General features: G+C 42.5%; 2 protein-coding genes across 2 annotated transcripts in view; one reads left to right on the top strand and one right to left on the bottom strand.

Annotated features, from left to right (window-relative positions):
* Rtf2 (replication termination factor 2) overlaps window positions 1-19783 on the top strand; it is a 43759-nt gene that overhangs the window by 8476 nt on the left and 15500 nt on the right. The window contains exons 4-5 of the mRNA XM_027946383.3: window positions 1176-1315; window positions 4302-4380. Coding sequence (XP_027802184.2) covers window positions 1176-1315; window positions 4302-4380 — 219 coding nt within the window. The remainder of the gene's footprint in view (window positions 1-1175; window positions 1316-4301; window positions 4381-19783) is intronic.
* On the bottom strand, window positions 9578-16196 carry LOC114101394 (beta-1,3-galactosyl-O-glycosyl-glycoprotein beta-1,6-N-acetylglucosaminyltransferase 7). The gene is made up of 3 exons (XM_027946382.2): window positions 15230-16196; window positions 14051-14146; window positions 9578-9832 (listed from the first exon to the last, which is right to left on the bottom strand). Exons 1-3 carry the CDS (start codon window positions 16194-16196, stop codon window positions 9606-9608), a joined length of 1290 nt encoding a protein of 429 aa, XP_027802183.2. The 3' UTR covers window positions 9578-9605.

The following is a 19783-nucleotide window of genomic DNA, read 5'->3' as shown; positions in this document are numbered from 1 at the left end:
TGAACCTTTAATGTAAAAACACACATACTTACATACACTCTGATTTCTTAGAGAAATCAGAGCAGCAAAGAAAAAGAATTCAAGTGAAATAATGCAGATACACAAGATTATCACTGCAGCCCACAAATACTCTGAGCAGCTCTTGCCCAGGAAGATGAGCAGTGGCTTTCCTTCTGAGGCACTTAGCTGCTCCTCAGAGTGTTAAAATCAAAAGAGGAAGAAATGCCTTGAATGCTGCAGTGGAGCCGTGGCATCAAACCACCTATCAAGCTGCATTCTGGAAAGCCTGATATTGGTGTGTTGAAATACGGTATAGCAGTATTCTGTCTTAGACTCACTAGGTGCTGGCCCACAGATTTTATTGTCTCTTCAATCATTATATAAATATGGATGGTCAGTAATATGGAGCAGACTCAGCGGGAAGAGAAGTATTCCTTATTAAAGTGCAGTAATTTCTTCCTCCCTTTCTCCCTTCCTTTGAGTGCTGGGGATTAAATATAGGGCCTTATGCATGTGAGGCAAGTGCTCTACCACTAAGATACACCCTCAGTCTTCTGTGCAGTAATTTTTGGTGTGAGAAGATCCTTTTCCTTAAATACTCACAAAATAGAAATTACTCAACAAATTTACAGATGGTTTTTTAGTTAGGATGATTTGACTTATGATTTTTTTACTTTATATTGGTGCAGATAATAGACATTCAGTGGAAATCCTGCTTGGCATTTTGACTTCTGGTCTTTTCCCAGGCTAGCGATAGGTATGCGCTATCCCTGGTGGTACTGGCCAACGACATCGAGCAGCTCCTCATCTGCCTTGTGCCCATGATGGTGAAGAGCCAGTGCTCTAGTGCACTGTGTTGCTAAGCTATGGCGCTGGTTAGGGGAGGTGTGTTCAGTGCGTTTTCCCCTTACCCCGAGTTCACCAGGACATGACCCCATAATAAATGGAGCATCTGTACTTGGTAGTCTGTGAATTTTTAAAATCCTGTTTTCTATACAGTTTATGATTTAATATTTTATCTGTGATTCTTGGTGGTCAAAGGAAGCATCTATGGAAGAGAGGTTTGGCTTGGGAGGGATGAGAATAACAGTTTCTCTGTTAATTTAGGGGGTTTTTAAGGCAAAGAATGATCCATTTACCAAATGAATTATTAGAATGTTAATGACTTTTCTCAGAACGTGACAGAACTAAAGCTTTCTGATAATCCTGCCTGGGGAGGAGACAGAGGAAACACGAAAGGCGACAGGCACGATGACCTCCAGCGAGCACGTTTCATCTGCCCCGTGGTGGGCCTGGAGATGAACGGCCGACACAGGTGAGTGGGGGCTGGCCCAATGGTGGGCCTTGCTCTCTCCCTTCCAGCCATCTTCTCTGACCACGTCTGCTTAGCTGTGCTGTCTGTGGCTCTCTGCTCTTGATAGAGGAAAACCTAAAGTAAAGTGGAACTGGAGAAATTCTCTTGGGACATAAGACCAGAGTTTGGCTATTTGGTTGTCTTTTCCTAAGGGACAGAAGGGGCAAGTTTCCCTTGAAACAACACCTATTCCTCAATGTTACTAAATGTATGCAGTGGCAAACATTGTTACGAGACTGAAGGCCCAGCTGGTAACACTAACTTGCTTTGAGTTTATCTAGCTAACACATCCTCTGACTTGAGCCTCAGAAATCTTGGGGTTGAGATTTATATAACAAATATAAATGAACTATACATTTTCCTCATTTAAAAATAGAAACGTTGAATGGGCTAATAGGTGTCTTTGTATAAGATGTCTCACAAGCAGAATCATTAAGCCCCTTTCCCACCATATAAAAGTATCTTTAATAACAGGTAGTCCAGACTGCCCTCTGGAATCTTCTGTCTCTACATGACATATTTGAAAGGTAGCATTTTTGCCTGTTTTCATTTAGGAAAGGGAAAAGCATCTTAGTTAAGTAAAAAACTTTGTTGCCCATGAGCAGCTGCCTTTACTCTCAGGTGTCCTGGCACGGTGTGTTCATTCACATAACAAGCACATCAGGACCACTTCCCATGTGCCAGGCAGTGTGCTGAATGTGCCAGAGAGACTGACCTCCATGCTCTGGATGGCCCAGAGCTTTGTGGACTTGGAGAGAAGTAACATATAAGGCCCAAGGAACCTTTGCTTTTGAAGATTATCTTCTTCCAATAATCTGAATTTAAACCATTTAGCGTCTGTCTTGAACCTCACTGATTGGAACGAATAAAGAAATATTCTGGGGATCCTGACTCATTTTCCTAATCTTTTCTCACTTTCATGTATTTTTTATATATGCATGTACATATGTACATACACTGAAGTGAAAGTCACATACCATAAAATTGACCACTTTAAAGTATACATGTGCTGGGGTTGTGGCTTAGTGGTAGATCACTTGCCTAGCATGCATGAGGCATTGGGTTGGATCCCCAGCACCATATTAAAAAAAAAAATAAAGTACACACGTAGTGTCATTTAATACATTCACACTGTCATGCAGTCACTACCTCTATCTAATTCCAAAATATTTTTTATCACCCTGGGAGAAAAATCCATACCTGCTGAGCAGCCACTCTCTGCCCCCAGCAGCTACCAGTCTGCTTTCTGTCTCAGTGTATTTACCTGTCTGTTCTGGTTATTTCATACACATAGAATCATAAAATATTATGACCTTTTATGTCTGATTTCCCACTTCTTTTTAAGAAAACTGTAGTTCAGCCCTGAAGAGGAACTTGCCAGAAGACAAAGCTTAGTGGCAGGGCTTTGAGTGGGAGCTACCTACAGCCTGTGGCTGTGACTGTGGCTCCCCTGGTTCCTTCCCTTTTCTTCTGCTGGTTAATCTCTTCTCCTTTTCTCTTCTAAGTTACTTGAGTTGTGCCTGCTTTGGCTTTTGTCCTGATTAATAGAGCCTCTGCACTAGAAAAATTTTTGATGAATTGATATACGTAATAAAGATTATACAAAGACTTAAATATATGGAGAAATAGAAATAAATTTCTAGTATAGTAAAACACTGGATCTTTGTTTAAAGAAAAGTGATTTCCTAATATGTAATAATTGATAATCATCCATAAGACTTTTTTTTCATCCTAAATAACATTTCATTAATTTACTGCCATTTTGTTTATTGGATTTTTGTCAGGGTGGTCTGCTTCTGCTACAATCCCTGGGATATTGGTGAAAATTTCTGTTGTGCATTTGTAAGGGGCTGTGTAAAGTAAAGTGTGGATGTGCTTTCTGCTCCTCCAGTCCTACCTTTAGGGGTTATGCTGTAAGTTTTCTGGCATTTACTGTCCCCTCCTTCACATCACACCCACATCCCACTTCTCTACTCCTCTTCAAACATCCCTGTGAGTAAACACGGATTCTTCCACATGATCATGGGGTCCTGTTATGCATATTTTGTAATCTCTTCTTTTTCCACTTCCCTGTCTGATCTGAACATGTTTCATGGCCTGGAATACCAGTTTGCTTTACTCTTAATAGTTCTGTGGGTATTCATCCTTAATTTAACTATTCATTCCCCACTGATGAGTACTGGAGTGGTTTCCTTCTCTTCTTTGTTACAGACAGTACCGTACTTCACTGTGTGACACAAATATGTTTCAACATTTGTGTACTTGGGACATGTTTCTGTACAAGCACATTTCTTTATTCTTCCCTTTTTTCACGGTATTGGGAGTTGAACCCAGTGCCTTTGCATGTTCTAAGTGAGTGCTCTACCATGAAGCCACACCCCAGCCCTGGAAGAAATTTTTAAAGTGATTCTTTAGTTGCTATGACCAAATTATCTTCCTGAAAAGTTGTGCCCACCTACCAACAAATGTACCTGTGTCCTCAGATGGTTTCCACTGAATATCCTTTAATTCGTTAACCATCGCCTGATAATATTACATATTGTGAATTTGAAATGTGTTTCCTTAACATTTGAGGTTAACCATTTTTTCATGTTCTTTTCTTAATATTTCTTTTATGAATTTAATATTTCTTTTTTGTGTTAATGCCCTTTTCTCAGTTTTCTATTGTACTTTTATTGCTTGTTAAGATCCCTTCAAATAGTAATAAAGTAAGCTCTGAACCTCATATATAGTTAAAACATCTTCTCCCTTAGTGCCTATTTTGTCTTTTAATGTGTTTATGGTTTTAGTTTCAATTTTTTAAAAAAATTTTGGACATACTTCTTTTAATAGGATAAATTTATCTTTGTGATTCTTGTCGTTGTGTAAGTGAAAAGCTAATTGATAATGTAATCACTAATTTTTAGTTCTTGTCTAAGCTATTCTCCATGTTGGACTCTTTCTCTAGGTTTTGCTTCCTTCGATGCTGTGGTTGTGTGTTTTCCGAACGTGCCTTGAAAGAGATAAAAGCAGAAGTTTGCCACACAGTGAGTTCTTGCCATATTCTACTTACTCCCTTTAGTAGCTGAGGAAATCAGATGTTTGAGGTCTCTCCCTCTGCTTTTCATTTATGGATCCTTAAATTCTTTCTGAAACAGATCTGATAAATTGCTTCTCTGCTTAAAACTCTGCTGTGTCTCTTTTTTTTTTTTTTTTTTTTTTTGGTGAAAGTACAGACTCACCAGCTTCTTGTGACCTGATGTAACCAGCCTGTGCAGGTCAGCTCTGGGCTGTTCCTGGATGTGCCACTCTCTCCTGGGCCTGCATTCCCTCTACTCTGACCTGCCAGCCTGGAGAGGCCCTGCTCCCCCTGAGCCTTGGATTCAGTTCTTACTTCCGTGGTGAATCTTTGTTGCTAGTCCTCTTTCCACTTTCCTTGGTACTGTGTTACTCCACTGACCTCATTATGATGCAATGTGTATTTATGTGTGTGTTTTTGGACCATGAATTTTTGAAGGTGGGAACAAAATGGGTTCATTTTCTGATCTCCGGAGCTTGTTCCCTCTAGGGCATATCCTCCACAAACACTCACATGAATGAGCAAATGCCTTGGTGTGACAGCTAGCCTTCTCAGCTCACACAAAGGAAATACTTATGATGTTGCTTCTATAGAGTTGTGTTACCAAAGCCCCAAACCCCCATGTCTTTGGTGTTCTTCTGGCCTTGGAAAGCCTGGCATTTAGTTTGGTGTTATGGATGCCTGCAGCTTCTGACTGTACACCTGTATTAACTGGATTTCATTAGACCTGTATTATTTCCCCATGTTGTGGATGATTCTCGGCCAGTAGCTTTCATGAAGCACTTGTCATGGGGGCAGCCATGCCCTAGGTACCTATTGGTGGCTTATTCTGGAAGAAAAAAATCCTTGAGGGTCCTGCCCTTGGGCATCCCACTCCAGCTGGAGAGAGAGACACTCAATAAAGGAGCAAGACTGTATGGGCTGTGATGGATGCTTGGAAGGAAGCATTCAAGGCAGTGACGGGGAGAGACTGCACTAGTGGAGGTCAGGAAGGCATCTCTGGAGGTTTGACCAAAACTAGAGGGAAAGAGGAGTCAGCCGTGCACACTTGAAAGCAACCTCTTGGGCAGCAGGAATAGCATGTTAGCAGCTCAGAGTGACAGAGGACTTTGCTAGTTCAGGGAATAGAAAGTGTGGCCAGGGTGGAGGGCAGAAGAGGAGAAGTAGGTGAGATTGGAAGGTTAAGAGGGGTCACTTATACAGGGCCAGGGTGGCTACATTGTGTTTATGGATTTTATTCTAAGGTCACTGAAAAGCTAGAGGGCAGCTTTAACCCAGATATACTTTAGATTTAAAATTATTCCCTCTGCTAAAGAAGCTGGACATGGAAGAGGACATCTTTGGTGATTCATTTATAGAGCTCAGGCAGGTAAAAGGTAATTGGTGGTGCAGAAGTCAGTGGAGGGCATTTGGGGTGACTATGAATGAAGCCTTCATAGAATTTGGAAACTCTTAATAAGCTTTATTTTTTTTAAAAAAAAAGAATTGATTATGTAGTTTAATTGGCAGTATTTATAGTGTCTCCTGTTGGAAGACAATGTTACTAGTGTTGCAAGGGAAAACAAGATTTAGATGACAGGCCCTATGCTCAGGGAGGCTGCAGTCCTACAGGAATCATAAGTTACATGAACTATCTTGTTCCATTTTATTCTTTGAGGCCAAATTCCAACATGGTAAAGGTGTTTTTGATGTTCAGGGGCCAGAGCACTTTCTTATGGCGGTGCTCTGGTGGGAAGTGGCTACATGAATGGGTAAGCATTTGTTCCGGGCCTAGAAGGAAGAGTGTGTATGTCATGGGACCAACTCTCCAAGGAGAGCATGATTGCTAGACATAGAGATGTTGCTTTGAGGTGATCCACAGACAGGGTGTCAAACATCTCTGTAGAACATCACTGAGTGAGATGCTGATAATTTGGCAGCACTTCTGCAGACCTGCTTGGGTGAAGGAAGAAAGTCTCCTTGGTCATAGTATTTTTTATTACCTTTCTTAATATTTGCTTACTGCCTCAGAAAGAGTAAGCTTAAGCTCAGAGCCATTTCTGCCAAACTCTGCTGAGGGGAAGAGCAATGACACATCTTCTGGAGCTGCAGCAAATCATGCAGATGTCACTGAAGGGAAATAAAGCCACAGTGTCAGGAACCAAGACAAGTGTTTTCATTTTTTAGATAATGTCTGAAATATAGAGAAGTCACTGACATTAGAACAATGTCAGGAGCCTCAAGGGTATTTAGGGCATGTGTTTTCTCTACTTTTTGGCAGGCGGACTACTAGGGGTTGAACACAAGGGTGCTTGACCCTTTTTATTTTTTAAGACAGGGTCTTACTACATTGCTCGGGCTAAGTGCTGAGGCTAGCCTTGAACTTGCAATCCTCCTGCCTCAGCCCCTCGCTGCTGGGATCACAGGTGTGCATGTCTGTGGTTTCACTGACATTGGACTTTTCAGGTCACTAGAAGAGATTAAAGGGTGTGAAATAGCCTTGGTCCCATGTTGGAAAACACATGGTGTGTGCACTTGATTTCAGTTAACAGGATCCAGACAGATACAGTTGCTAGGGTTTTTGTTTTGTTTTATTTTTACTGTAAACAAATCAGTAGCCAAAAAATTAATTGTATTCCCTACTGTGTTCTTCACTTCTTGTAAGAAGCAGCAGCAATTGGAGTAATTATGGGATGCTTGTTACTTAGAGCACGATCCATAGATCTGTGATATTAGCATCATCTGAGAGTTTGTTTGATTTTTTAAGAAATGCAGAATTTCAGCCCTAATTCAGACCTGTTGAAATAGAATTTGCACTTTGAGAAGATTGCCAGATGATTTGTATGCATAGTAGTAAAATGTGAAAAGTGCTGCTGAGCAGATGTTAGGGGTATGATAAGTAGTTTTTGGCTTGCTAACTTTCTGGCTTTGTATATTTGGGCTTTCTAGGGGGGTGAATGGGATTTGTGGTTGTTGTTTTAAAATAAGAAGTAAAACTATGGGTGCTGATGTTGTCTTTTTGCATTCATTTTATGAAGTAAGTGGAGTGGAAAGGGAAAGATTACTTAGAAAAGGAAATATTTTCAAAATTGGTCTCCTAATTCTAATTCCCAGACCCTGGCCTCTTCCAGGTTAAGATTTCTGCAATTTCTGTGGTCTTGATGAATGTTCAGCCTCGGGGAATCACATAATATATGGCCTTGCCAATGTATTTCAGACTTTTTTTTTTTTTACTTATGATTTAATTTTGTCCTTCTACTTTACAAATGAGTACACATAGAGTCTGGTTCAGTATAGAGCAAGCATTGGCTTCTTCTTGGTTTGATACTAACAGGCTGCCACTTGCCTGGCCTCTTAGCCTTCCATAGTCAGAGTGGCCATCTGTCTCTCACCCTGTTCATCCATTGCCTCCCCCAAAACTCCACCAGAGCTCAGGTCCCAAGCTGCTTTGTTGCACTGTCTCTTATGTTAGTTTCTTACTTTTATAGTTTAGGAAGCTATGTTTGTGATAGTATCGGAGCTTGCAGGGCAGGGGCAGTCTGTAACCCTTCCAATGAGGGCACAGACCTCATGGAGTTGAGTGATGGCCTGGGCTCTGCAGCCAGACTGCTTGCCTGCTCCAGTGCCAGCTTCCGAGCCCAGTGATCCTGGGAAGGTTTCATTGCCTGCCTGTGCCCCAGTTTCCTGCTCTGCGAAAGCATTAGATGTTATTCTGAGTGCTGCTTCTATGATAACACATTCGATCCTCACAGTAGCCCTGGTGGTAGTTATTCTGATGTATCAGGTCACTCTTCATAGTGTATGACTGTGCTAAGGATTGACACTGAAACGGAGTGAAGGCAGTGCCTTAGGCCTGGCTCTGTCACGGTAGCCCTGCACCATACACCCATGTTTCAAGTACATTGAAAAGACTTTAAGTTTCTTTTTTATTTTTTTAAATGTGGCTTGCATCCAGTCACTACTGAGTTTTTATAAAATGCAGAGCACATGATTATGGTGAAGCCAGGCAGTCAGAATGTCTCAGTTCGTACCTTTGAGAATGCTGTTTACCTGGAAGACTGAAGCAAAATGGTGGTGTGCTACAGGAGACTCCTGTTGTCTTTCTGGTACTGCTGATGTTTTCTGTGCGTTTTCAGGGGAAGAAATGTTCATTTAAATCAAGATCTTCCTGTTCTGTGGTTCGCTTAAATTTGGCCTGTGGTGCTTGCCTTCAGAACCTCTCTTCCTCTCCTTAGCTTCCTGCCTCTCCAGGGCTGTGATTTTATTTGTATGTGTGGGAAGGTTGTTTATTGAGGTGCTTGCAGTTTGCCTTTGAAATATGTTCACTTCTTTAGTTTCCTCCTGCTTTTCCTTTTTTAGTTGTTTTATGCTGTGTTCTTTAGTGGCTGTATACTTCAATCCTGTGATACCATGAACACTTTTAGAGAAAGTTTTCAACTAGTGTGTATAAAATTCTCAGTGACAGCAGCAACAATAAAACAGGGACCCTGCGAGGGAGGAGAGCTGGATCTGTGGCTGGAGGTAGTTCAGACCGTCGGTGCCTTAGGCCTGGCTCTGTCACGGTAGCCCTGCACCACACATGTATATAGTATCTGAAGTTAAATTAATTAAAAATATAAAAGTTAAAAATCAAGATTCACTGCCTCTGTCTTTCTCACCACATTTTCATCGTCCAGCGTCCCCTACAGCTGTGGTAGTGTTGGACACTCAGGTGTTTCCACTCCACATGGACCTATTTGACCCAGAGAAATTAATGATTGGGTATTTTTCTAGGGTTCTCCAGAATAAGGTTATATTGTTCTTAGCCAATAAGGACAACTTTAGATAAACATGTTTTCATTTTCAGTGGGAGCTTGTGCGTTATTGTCTCTATACAAGAGTTTCAGGCCCTCAGAACAAGATGTGTTGCTCTTAGCTCCAGCTTGAACCTGGATCTCAGCATTTGGAGAACCCAGGTTTTCAGCAACCATCTCCTGAAGCTGTCTGCCTCCAGATGTTTCTCCATATGTCACCACTGGTAGCTTGAGTTATTTTTTCTCTTGTGATTTCTTTCTCAAAGCTATAAAAGTGGCCTGTAATCAATAATAAAGTCTTGTCAATAGCATGTTTCTGAATTCATTTTTGGACTGGTCTTGTCCCATTCTTTCTCTTTTGGTTCGTCCTCTTGTTTCAAGTCAGGAAACAGAGTGATCCCCAAAAGAGCATCCACGCTGCTTAGTGGGTCAGTTTCATGTTGAAACGAGTTTCCTGTTGGAAACTCCAGTGTGGTTCCACGGGGACTTCTGCCTGCCTTAGGGTCTGAAGTCGGTGCCGCCTCTCTAAGCATGTAACCACAAGTGGGTCTGAGGAGGGCTCGAATTTGTTGGCAAACAGAGAAGGTGACTTAATGATCCATGGCAGGTCTCCTAGTCCGTACACACAGGTGTCTTGGATGTAGTGGCCTACAAGAAGAAAGACGAAAACTGAGCTGCTGTTGTTTCCCCCCAGTTCACATTCACACAGAAAAGAGGCTGCGCTGCTTCTGATGGCATCTGACAGGCTCTGCGCCTTCATAAGAGTTCAGACCAATAGCATTTCCGTGATTGCTTTAGCTGAGACTTTTGTGTTGAGTTCTGAATTTAAGGTGAAAAAGGAGCATTTTCATTCTTTTTGTTTGTGATTTCTAAAATGTTTGATACTTGCTTGACTGCCTTAGGTGAATACTGTGGAATCTTAGCTAGTGTGGCACAGGGAATCGAAGTAGCACTCATTTGCCTGGTAAAATCTAAATTCTGATAGGTTTTTTTTTTTTGTGTGTGTGTGTGTGTGTACCTGAGGATTGGACCCACAGTGAGCTTATACTATACACCCTGCCCCTTTTATTTTATTTTGAGTCAAAGTATCAAAATACCAGTTGCCCAGGCTGGCCTCAAACTTGGGATTCTCCTGCCTCAGCTTCCCAAGTTGCTGGGATTACAGGTGTGCACCACCTTGCCCTACTCTATTAGGTTCTGATTCCACAACCTTCTCAGTCTTTTCCTAGGTCGTGAGTAGTTCATCAAGAAGGTGTCAGTTTTAATGATCATCGCTTTGTCTTTCATTGGTTTTGCAGAGTGAGCATGTCATGTGTAATTAAAAGGGAAATTGCATTTGGAAGCTGTGCTGATGGGATCCCTTTGAGACAAACCCTGTGGCATTTCTAGTGCCTCACACTGTGTGTGGTACCTTCTACTCTCTTGATCCTCTCGACACCACACTGATGTGGTTTCCATTTGCACCCTCAGTTTGCAGGTGAGAAGTGAGGTCTCAGCTCTGGAGCAGAGGCCTGTCCATTTGGTGACCCTGCCCTCTCACTGCTGAGCTCCTTCTTTTGCCCTTCCTATATCGGCCCAGGAAAATAGTGTTTTAAAAGGGAGAGGGGTACTGCAAACTGAAAAGTCTAATGTTGTTTATAAGATGAAATAAAATCAGAAGGAACTCTGCTTCTGCTGAGCAGAGTCTATGTAAAGGGCCTAGAACTGGCACTTGGTAGGCATGGCACTGGTGGCAGCTACTATCATGATGAAACGTTTTTTAAGTGAAGGACTTTTGTGTGTGTGTGTGTGTGTGTGTGTGTGGTACTGGAAACAGGACCCAGGGGTGCTTTATTCCTGAGCTACATCCCCAGCCTTTTTTAAAAAAAATATTCGAGACAGGATTTCATAAGTTTCCTGGACTGGTGTTGAACTTGCAATCCTCCTGAGTTGCTAGGATTTCAGGTGTGTGCCACAATGCCTGGATAACTGATAAACACTCTTGGTACGAAGTGATGGAATCTCAATAATATCTAAGTAGTTAAAAAGTCTAAGTTCAAAGATAAGCAGTGTGAAAAACAGGACGTAAATGAGCAATGAATCAGCTACCCCTTGATCATAACTTCATAACTGTTGTTTAGATGCATATGGGTTTGAACTAGAAGGAAACAGAAAAAATGGAACATTTTCAAGGTCCTGTTAATGCTGTGTAGGCAATTAAAAATAAAGGAGCTCTTGGCTGCTGGTTATTGTGGGATATTGGCATTCTGTGGCAGGGTTGAATGTGAGCTGGCCAGTGTTGTTGCCATGGGCAGGTGCACCTTGTTTGAGACCCAACTCTGCCCTTCCTGTGCATTTGGGTGTGGCTTTAGGACTAGGTGAGCCTGGGGTCGGATACTAGCGTCTACCTGAGAGTGCTTGCTTGTGAGGATGAGTGCAGGCTCCAGAAGGTGCACCACCATTTCTACCCATAGTGCTTGGCCTGAGTCGGTGCTGATCTGAATGCTGCCCACATGTGGCTTTGTGATTGCTGTTCAGCCAACTAACTGAACTTGGTTTATTTTGCTTGTCTAGTCAAACCCAGGGGCCATACCCAAACAGTTTGTACCCTGAAGCCAGTGATGGTAAGAACTTTCTGAACTGTTTGCAGTTAGGGGCAGTGCTGTTGTTGAAACATTCAGGTTGCCACCATGTAAATCTTTAGCCATTACTGTATTCCTGAGCCATTACTGTATTATTGGTAGCCACAACCCTTCTTCCACCACTTGCACACCATTTTCAGGGAGCATCTAAGCCTCTTGCTTTTCTGAGCACTTAGGTACTGGTCCTAGCCACCCCTGTGGTAATGGCAGGAGTGCCTGCTTCCTAATGAAAGGCAGGCTGTTTGTCAACCTGCTGTTGTTGCGCTGTTGCCTTCTTGCCCTGTGAAGAGCTCCCCAGTTGAATCATGTCTACCCATTGAAAGATACTTCATGGAATGTTTAGGAGTGGGGCGTAGCTCACTGGTGGTGCACTTGCCCAGTGTGCACAAATTCATCCCCACCCCCACCAACAAGGCAAAAGGGAAAAATCCCAGCTCTTCTGCTGCTACTTCTCAGGAGGTAGAGGTACACAAGGCCAGAAGAATTACTTGTCTTTGAACTATTCTGACATCAAAGTTTACGTTTCCATTTACCTATAGCCCATGTATTTGGGGTCAGTCTTTTTTTTTTTAATATTTATTTTTTAGTTTTCAGTGGACACAACATCTTTATTTATTTATTTATTTATTTTTATGTGGTGCTGAGGATCGAACCCAGCACCCCACGCATGCCAGGCGAGCACATTACCACTTGAGCCACATCCCCAGCCCCGGGGTCAGTTTTTTTTAATAGCTAGAAAACTAACTGAACTTGGTTTATTTTGCTTGTCTAGTCAAACCCAGGGGCCATACCCAAATGCACTATTAGAACAGGTCGTCCCATCTCTGCAGTAGTTCCCCGCTTGTGGCTAGGAAACTACTCGTGGACAAACTGCAGGGCCCAAGTGTCTTTGCAGAGGGGATGCTGTGCCACAGCCACCTTCATATAGCTTTGCTTGGGTCTTCTGCATTCTCTATTCACTACTGTTTGCAGCTCCACCTGAAGGCTGGACACCCCCTGCCATTTTCCTTTCAGAGCTCTCACAGCATTGGCATCTCTGCTGAACTCCTTGACATTGAACTGTGAGCTGCCTGTCATGCATCTTGTTCTCCCCTACACTACTGCACCTCCCAAGCAGCCATCTTGGGGGTGGGGGAATGGTGACAGTGGGCCAGAAGAGGTCCACAGGAGTCACATTCCAGTGTCTCTCTCTAGGCATCCCCCAGCCTGGTGTGCCAAGAACCCCTCTGCACCCAATCAGTTCCTTCTAGACTTTTCATGGAATAAAGGCACATGCTCCCCATCCAAAACCCAGCTTTGGGGTGTCCATCTATCCCCTCCCATGACTAAAACCTCTGGGACACCAAAGAGACGAGGAATAGATTGGGGGGGGGGGATAAACTTTGAATTACTTAAAAATGTAATAATCTCTTTTCCTTATTTCTTTTAGAAAGCATGCAGGTAAGACAAGTGTGAGGCCCGATGCTCCAGAGAGGGCATAGCAGACTATCTGTAAAAGGCCAGAGAGGACATGTTTTGGCCTTTGTGGGTCCCTACTCAGTCCTGCCCTTCACTATCATAAATAAGGTACTGCTGGGCGTGGTGGTGCACACCTATAATCCCAGTGACTTGGGAGGCTGAGGCAGGAGGATTGTAAGTTGGAGTCCAGACTATACAATTTAGTGAGACATTGTCTCAAAAAAAAAAAAAAAAAAAGTCTGGGATGTAGCTCTGCGGTAGAGCATTCCTGGGTTCAATCCCAGTACCAAACAAAAACAAACACACAGTAAAACAAGCACATGGGTGTGGCTTTGTTCCAGTAAAACTTTGTTTATATAAAGAAGTAGCAGGCGGTCACGCATGGCAGCAGTTGGCTCACCCCACTGTCATCAGGCACCTGCGTTATTCAGTCTTATATTCTAATGCACAGCGAACACAGGGCTCGTTTTTAGTCAGTGTTGGGTTTGAATTCTAAAAGCAGATTTTAAAAAAATTCAGATAGCTTGTGACTTTTATCTAAAAACTTATTCAGTTATAGCCCTGCTTATTCACCTCGTGAAAGTTTATCCCCATGTATGTTTAAGGATTGTACCTTTTCTGTGTGGAGCTTATGTTAAATTAAAAACTTTGTACACTTTGACACCCATGCTGTTGGGTGGCCACTGACTCCAGGTCAAGCCTGGTTGCAGTGGCCCCTACCACTGTTGAGGCAGCAGCTGTGTGATTTTTGTATGAGGTTCCATAGCCTTGCTTTGCTGGCTTTTACCTCTACATCCGTCGTGGACACTTCCTTCCTCTGCTCTCCTCTTCATGGCTCGAATGTTCCCTTCCCAGCCAGCATCTGGCGCAGCACCTGGAGCATCTAAGGAGACACAACCAGCACACACAGTGTGGACCCAGCTTCCTGAACTTTTAGTACAAGTTCTTCTGCAAGGTCATTGCCGTTCCCTCTAGATCAGGCAGTCAGTGAGAAGGACAGGGGGCAGTCCATTGTTGGCTGAGGCACCTCGTTGGTTATGTCCTACCAGGGGCTAGCACTCGTGGGCAGGTGGTGCACCACTCTGGTGGTGATGTCAGGGCCGACCAAGGGCCGGGCTCTGCATCTGTGTGCCTGGTGTTCCTTCATCCCTTTGCCTCCCCTGTAACTCATTCATGTATGTTGGGTGCTCTTCGTGGTCATGGGGGTTCTTGGATTGTGATTGTTCTGGAACAGCCTCTCCAGTGATTTGAAATTGGGACTTGAAACAGGTATGGGATTTTAAAAGGGGTCTCGGCAGTCTCTGCCAGGTCCTTTGCACGGTGTTCTGGACTGATGAGTGTGGCTTTTTAAGCCTAAAGCCATGCTCCTGAGGAGCCAGTTGGCCATTTACAAAGAGGAAATACTTAAGTCCACTTAGAAGAGGGTGTTAGATTTCCCTCTGCCTTGGAGAACCTATCCAAAGTATTAGATTTGCAACAACAACAAAAAACAACCAGCTTTAATATTTTCCTTTTTGTGGTGCTGGGGATTGAGCCCAGGGCCTTGTGCATGCGAGGCAAGCACTTTACCAACTGAGCTTTGTCCCCAGCCCCTAATATTTTCCATTCTTAATGGCCGTTTGCACACCATTTGACCCTAATGCATCTCCAGTAGTGTTTATCAAGTGAGGGAAGAATGAAGAACTTTCCAAAAAGTTATGCTCAGCATTTTCAAAAGGCTCTGGCTGAGGTGAAGGCAAAATGCCAGGCTCCTTTCTACAGAGGGAACAAATGCAGCCATGTTTGCTTGGGAACCTGGTGGCCTTTGCTAATGTCAGACTCCTAAAACCAAAGACCTGGATTCCTCAAGCAGGCATTTACAAAGCCACAGGAAGACAGCTAAATAGAAAGCATCTTCAATTAAGAATGAGACTCCTGAGGTTGCTTCTGACCTGAGCAGACATTTGTATGGTCGGATGGCGCTTACCTTTTAGTTGATTTAAGGTCACCCAGTAGTGCTGCTCTGGGTTGTGGATGTGTTTGGACCACTGAAGCATGTCTTTTGCACGGATGTCAGTCAGTATGAACTCCACAAACTTTCTTGTGAGTATGTAGTACGCACTTCCAAAATATATGGTTAGGTTATGAGGTGGCTTGTGTTTGAATTTTTTATTTGGAGATACATGGACATTTCCTTCAGGACTGGGCTCAGGATGACTTTGACTTGCCTCAGATTTAATGTTTAGCGGATGGATTACTCCAGGAGTAATATTTTTATCATTCCATTTGCTTCTGATGTGGTGTATAATTTCTTTGTTGGTTTTGATTGGAAAATCTTGTCCACAAAGATTAATGACATAGTTCCATTGAAATTTGGAGTGGACTAGATCTTTCATACAATTAATGTCTGCCTGTAGTCTTGTAAGGCCAGCATGAACCACCTTCTGTCTCTTTGAAATAAAGATGTTTTCAAAACAGTCAACCAGGCTTTGCACCACAGTCTTATACTTCTTTGAGGCCTTTTCATCGACATGAATACAATAAACATTTTGAGGTGCATAAATAGCTCTGAGAAGCTGCACAAACATGGCCAGCTCCTTGTGAATGGTTATAATATATGCCAAAGAGAAATTACCCTCTTCTACAGACAGGGGCCTGGTTATGAAGTGCAGTCCTTCGGAAATCCTGGAGCAGTTTCCTGGTGTACGTAAATAAGCAAATATTCCAGTTGTTTGAGGGTTTTTACAGAATTTTGCGATTTGGGGAGCTGCCTCTTTCCCTTGAAATAAAGCTGAACATAGTTCATCTGGATAGAAGCCACATTCCACTGCTTCTGGAGAGGTGGGCACCTCCTCTGCTTCCTCAGGATCTGGGCTTTTTAAGTAAAGGAAAACGAAGATGCAAATTGCTACACACACGAGGAGCCCAGGTTTTGTGGCTCGAAGTTGGCTCATGTTTTGAGTTCTGAGCGCATTCTGATTACTGCAATCGGAAAGTTTTTCCTTTAAATTTCCTAAAAGAACAACAGGTAGAATTTAGAGTGTTGTAACTTTTTTTCCAACTTTATCAAAGCATACTAAAACTACATGTATTTAAAGTTCATAATTTTACCAGTGTTTTGTTTGTGACAAGGTCTCACCATGTTGCCCAGACTGGGCTCAAAGTCCTGGTCTCAGGTAACCCTCTTGCTCAGCTGGGCTGCAGCTGCACACCACCAGCTGACTAGAATAGGGCCAGTTTTTATGTATTTGAATGTCTGAGAAACCACCACCACAGTGAAGATAACAAGCGTTCTCCCTACCCCTGAGTTTTAACCCTTCCCTCTTGCCATCCCCACCTCTGAGCAGTCACTGGCAGGCTTTCTGTCTTTCTGGATTCATTTGCATATTCTAGAATTTTATGTAATTTTATAGCATGTACTTTCTCTGCCTGGTGTTTTTCACTTGTGATAATGCTGCTGAGAATCGTCCTTGTCATTGTGTTTATCCCTGTTCTTTCTTATTGCTGTATTCAATCGTATGACTGGGCGCAGTTGGTGCATTCCTCTGCTGATGGGCATTTAAGTCGTTGCCAGTTTGTGTTTCAGGGATGCTATAAGCATGGCGTACCAGCCTGTGTGGGCAGGTATTTTCGTTTTCTTGGCTAAACATCAGATGGTGCTATAGCTGGTCCACTCATCACTACGTTTGCCCCCCATGACACCCCCAGGCTGTTTTCCAGAGTGGCTGAAGCAGCAGTGTATGCGAGTCCACTTGCTTTGCATCCTGTCAGCGCTGGGTGAGATCAGGTGTTTTAACTGTAGCTGTTCTAATAAGCATGGAGTGGTGGGTCCTTGGGGTTTGACTCTGCATCTCCCTGCTGACTGAAGATGTTGAGATATTTTCAAGTGTTTTCCCCATTTATTTATGCCATTATTCTGTATTATGTTGAAACTACATCTTTTCAGTAAAGCAAATGACAAAGTAAGACAAATTTTGTGATTATAAACCTAAATCTTTTGAATTAGTTTATGAATTGTTTTAAAGGAATGCTTTACTGATTAAATACAAAATGTCTTTATCTAATGAAGTTATTTGATGATAACGTAGTTGCCTATCTTGAGCTATATGTAGGTATATGAATAGGTATAGCCATAGCAAAAAGTAATCAAAAGTCTTTTAATTAGTTAAATATTAGTGCTACCATTCTTAGAAATTTAGGGTAGGAAATTTGTCAGCTAAAATGTCATTTGAGTCATGTCTCTCTGTTCCCATAAAAAGCCACGTCTTTTTCTGTGTCCTGTTCTTCAGAAGCCTCTGTACTTTGGACGGGAGTTCTGTCCCGGAGTTGACATAATGCCTTGCCTGTCCTCTCATCATTACACGTGCTGTTCAGATTGACCAGACAGCATTTTGAATTATCCTTGAGTTCTTGACTGTGAGGCATTGAAATCAAATATATGTTGATTGTGGATTTTTAAAATGTTTTATATTTATTTTCATTGTACTGCTTCTTTCTACCCAGCATGCTTGAAAAGTAAAAAGCTGCCCCTGCCCAAATATACCAGCCAGATCATGATGTTCGATGGTGGTGCAGTAAATGTTGATTGCCCCAAATGTCAAACCTTAAAGATGTTTTATAAATTACATAGTACTTTGTAAACGTAAAACTCGGCATTTTCATGTATGGTCTCTAAAATAAACAAAGCTGTGTAATAAAATTAGAAATGGAATTTTTTAAAATGAAAGCAAAGCTTTTTACAGTGTTTAGAAACTTTGATTACAGGTAAGCCATATAGTGTAGTTTTTTGTCACATCTCTTCCTGTGTTGTAGCTGTAGTTTGTGGGGCGGGGAGGTGAAGTTTTTGTCTCTTGCCTTGGTTTTGCTCCTGTGGTAGCAGTAAGCCCCTCTGTGCAGACACATTGTCCCCACGTAGCCCTCCCTCATGTAACCCTGACCGGCCACAGGTGGCAGAGCCCAGGGGATTGGGTATTTTCAGTAGTTTATGTAATTAAATGAAGACCAGCCCCAGGGGTAGCCCGTTGTCCTTCAGGGTGGAACCTGGCTGAGTGGTTTCCTCCCTTCATAGACACAGGCAAGAAGGGGGAGCTGGTGGCGTGGGGGCTGGTTATCTCTCCTCCTCATTCTGACAGTGCAGCTTTTTACAGCTGCCTGCTTAACTCTGGCTCTGGTTCACTTTGAAATTCAGAATAGTTACCTACTGGAATGCCACCAGCAGTTTATCTTTCTGTTATTACTTCAGTGAAAGCTTTGTGAGGCAGTCAGGTCAGGTGTTGTTATGAGGTCTTTGGAGATCGCATTGCTGATGAAAATAAATAGTTCTTGCTCGCTCTTGAACATGACATCCAGGGGATAATGCGAAAATTCCAGGGTTACTCTTTGGGGCTGGCAATTTTCCCTTTTACGGTAATGGTGACTCTGTTCTGCTTTGCAAGCATTTTCTAGCTGTTCTCAGGTGTCATTTTCTCTATTGTAAAGTCAACTTTTTTATCCATAATGAAATGTGTTCATTACACCTATGACTTTCTGTCACTAAATTAATTTCCAAGAAAAGTAGGTAGTGTCTTCCAAGTGTAAGGAATATGAAATCCTAAAGAAGTATAATCTTACTGATTTTTTTGAGCCATTTTTTTTCTCCACAAAATTTAAATATCTATTTCTTTAAAGGCTTTAGAAAGAATGGACACACATTATGTATATGGAATTGACATTCGGGTTCTTTGTCCAGCCTGGGCATTTTTACCAGTCCATGTCCTGTTCCTGGGCTTTATTAAATCCCACATGGCTTCTAAATTCTTGGGCATGTGAGATCACATTGAGGCTTTTGCCACATACTGCCTTTCCTTAGGTTGTCTTTCTTAGTCCATGTGTGCTTTAGTAATCTTTGGTACCCCATAGCTGCAGCCTTTGAACAGGAGCATTGTTACAGTATTGTAACATATGTAGAATTAAATAGCTTCTAGATACCAAATAACATGAAGCTTACACAGTGGACTGAAGCCATGCCAGTCAGGAAACACTGCGGAATGCAGCCATGAGACAGGGATCAAAGCCATGGCTACAGTGGCTTAAAGGTGGAGCAAAGGTAGAGCGTGACTTTCCCCCTTTATCCAGTGCTGAATTCTGATCAGTTTCAGGAATAATTTCATTATAGTTCTCAGTGGAATTGTCCTGCATCTTGTGTTTTTGTCTAAGCACAGTATACTTCCCAGGAATCGTTTCAGAACATTTTACCTACTGTCCATGTTCATTCTGTGCTCTCCCTCCCCACTCCCAGCAAGCCTCATTAGTGGGTTTGGTGCCATGAGTCACCCCAGGGCCGTTGTTTTAGAGCAGGCATTCCAAATTTGTTGAGATGAGATTTAATTTGTTGGGAAGGCCTGTTGTGGGGGTTGGTACTGGCTCTTCATAAGCACTCACTTTTATGCTGAATTTTTTAGACTTTGTTTTTCTTTAGTCTTTTCTTTTAAAGGTAATTCCAGCAAGTAAATATGTATAATAGATGGGCATCTTTCAAGATGAACTTAAAGTATCTTGTCAT

This window comes from Marmota flaviventris, chromosome 2 (assembly GCF_047511675.1).
Source record: "Marmota flaviventris isolate mMarFla1 chromosome 2, mMarFla1.hap1, whole genome shotgun sequence".
Taxonomy (NCBI): domain Eukaryota; kingdom Metazoa; phylum Chordata; class Mammalia; order Rodentia; family Sciuridae; genus Marmota; species Marmota flaviventris.
Note: the sequence above shows the minus strand (reverse complement) of the source record. Positions and strands in the feature narration are given on the sequence as shown.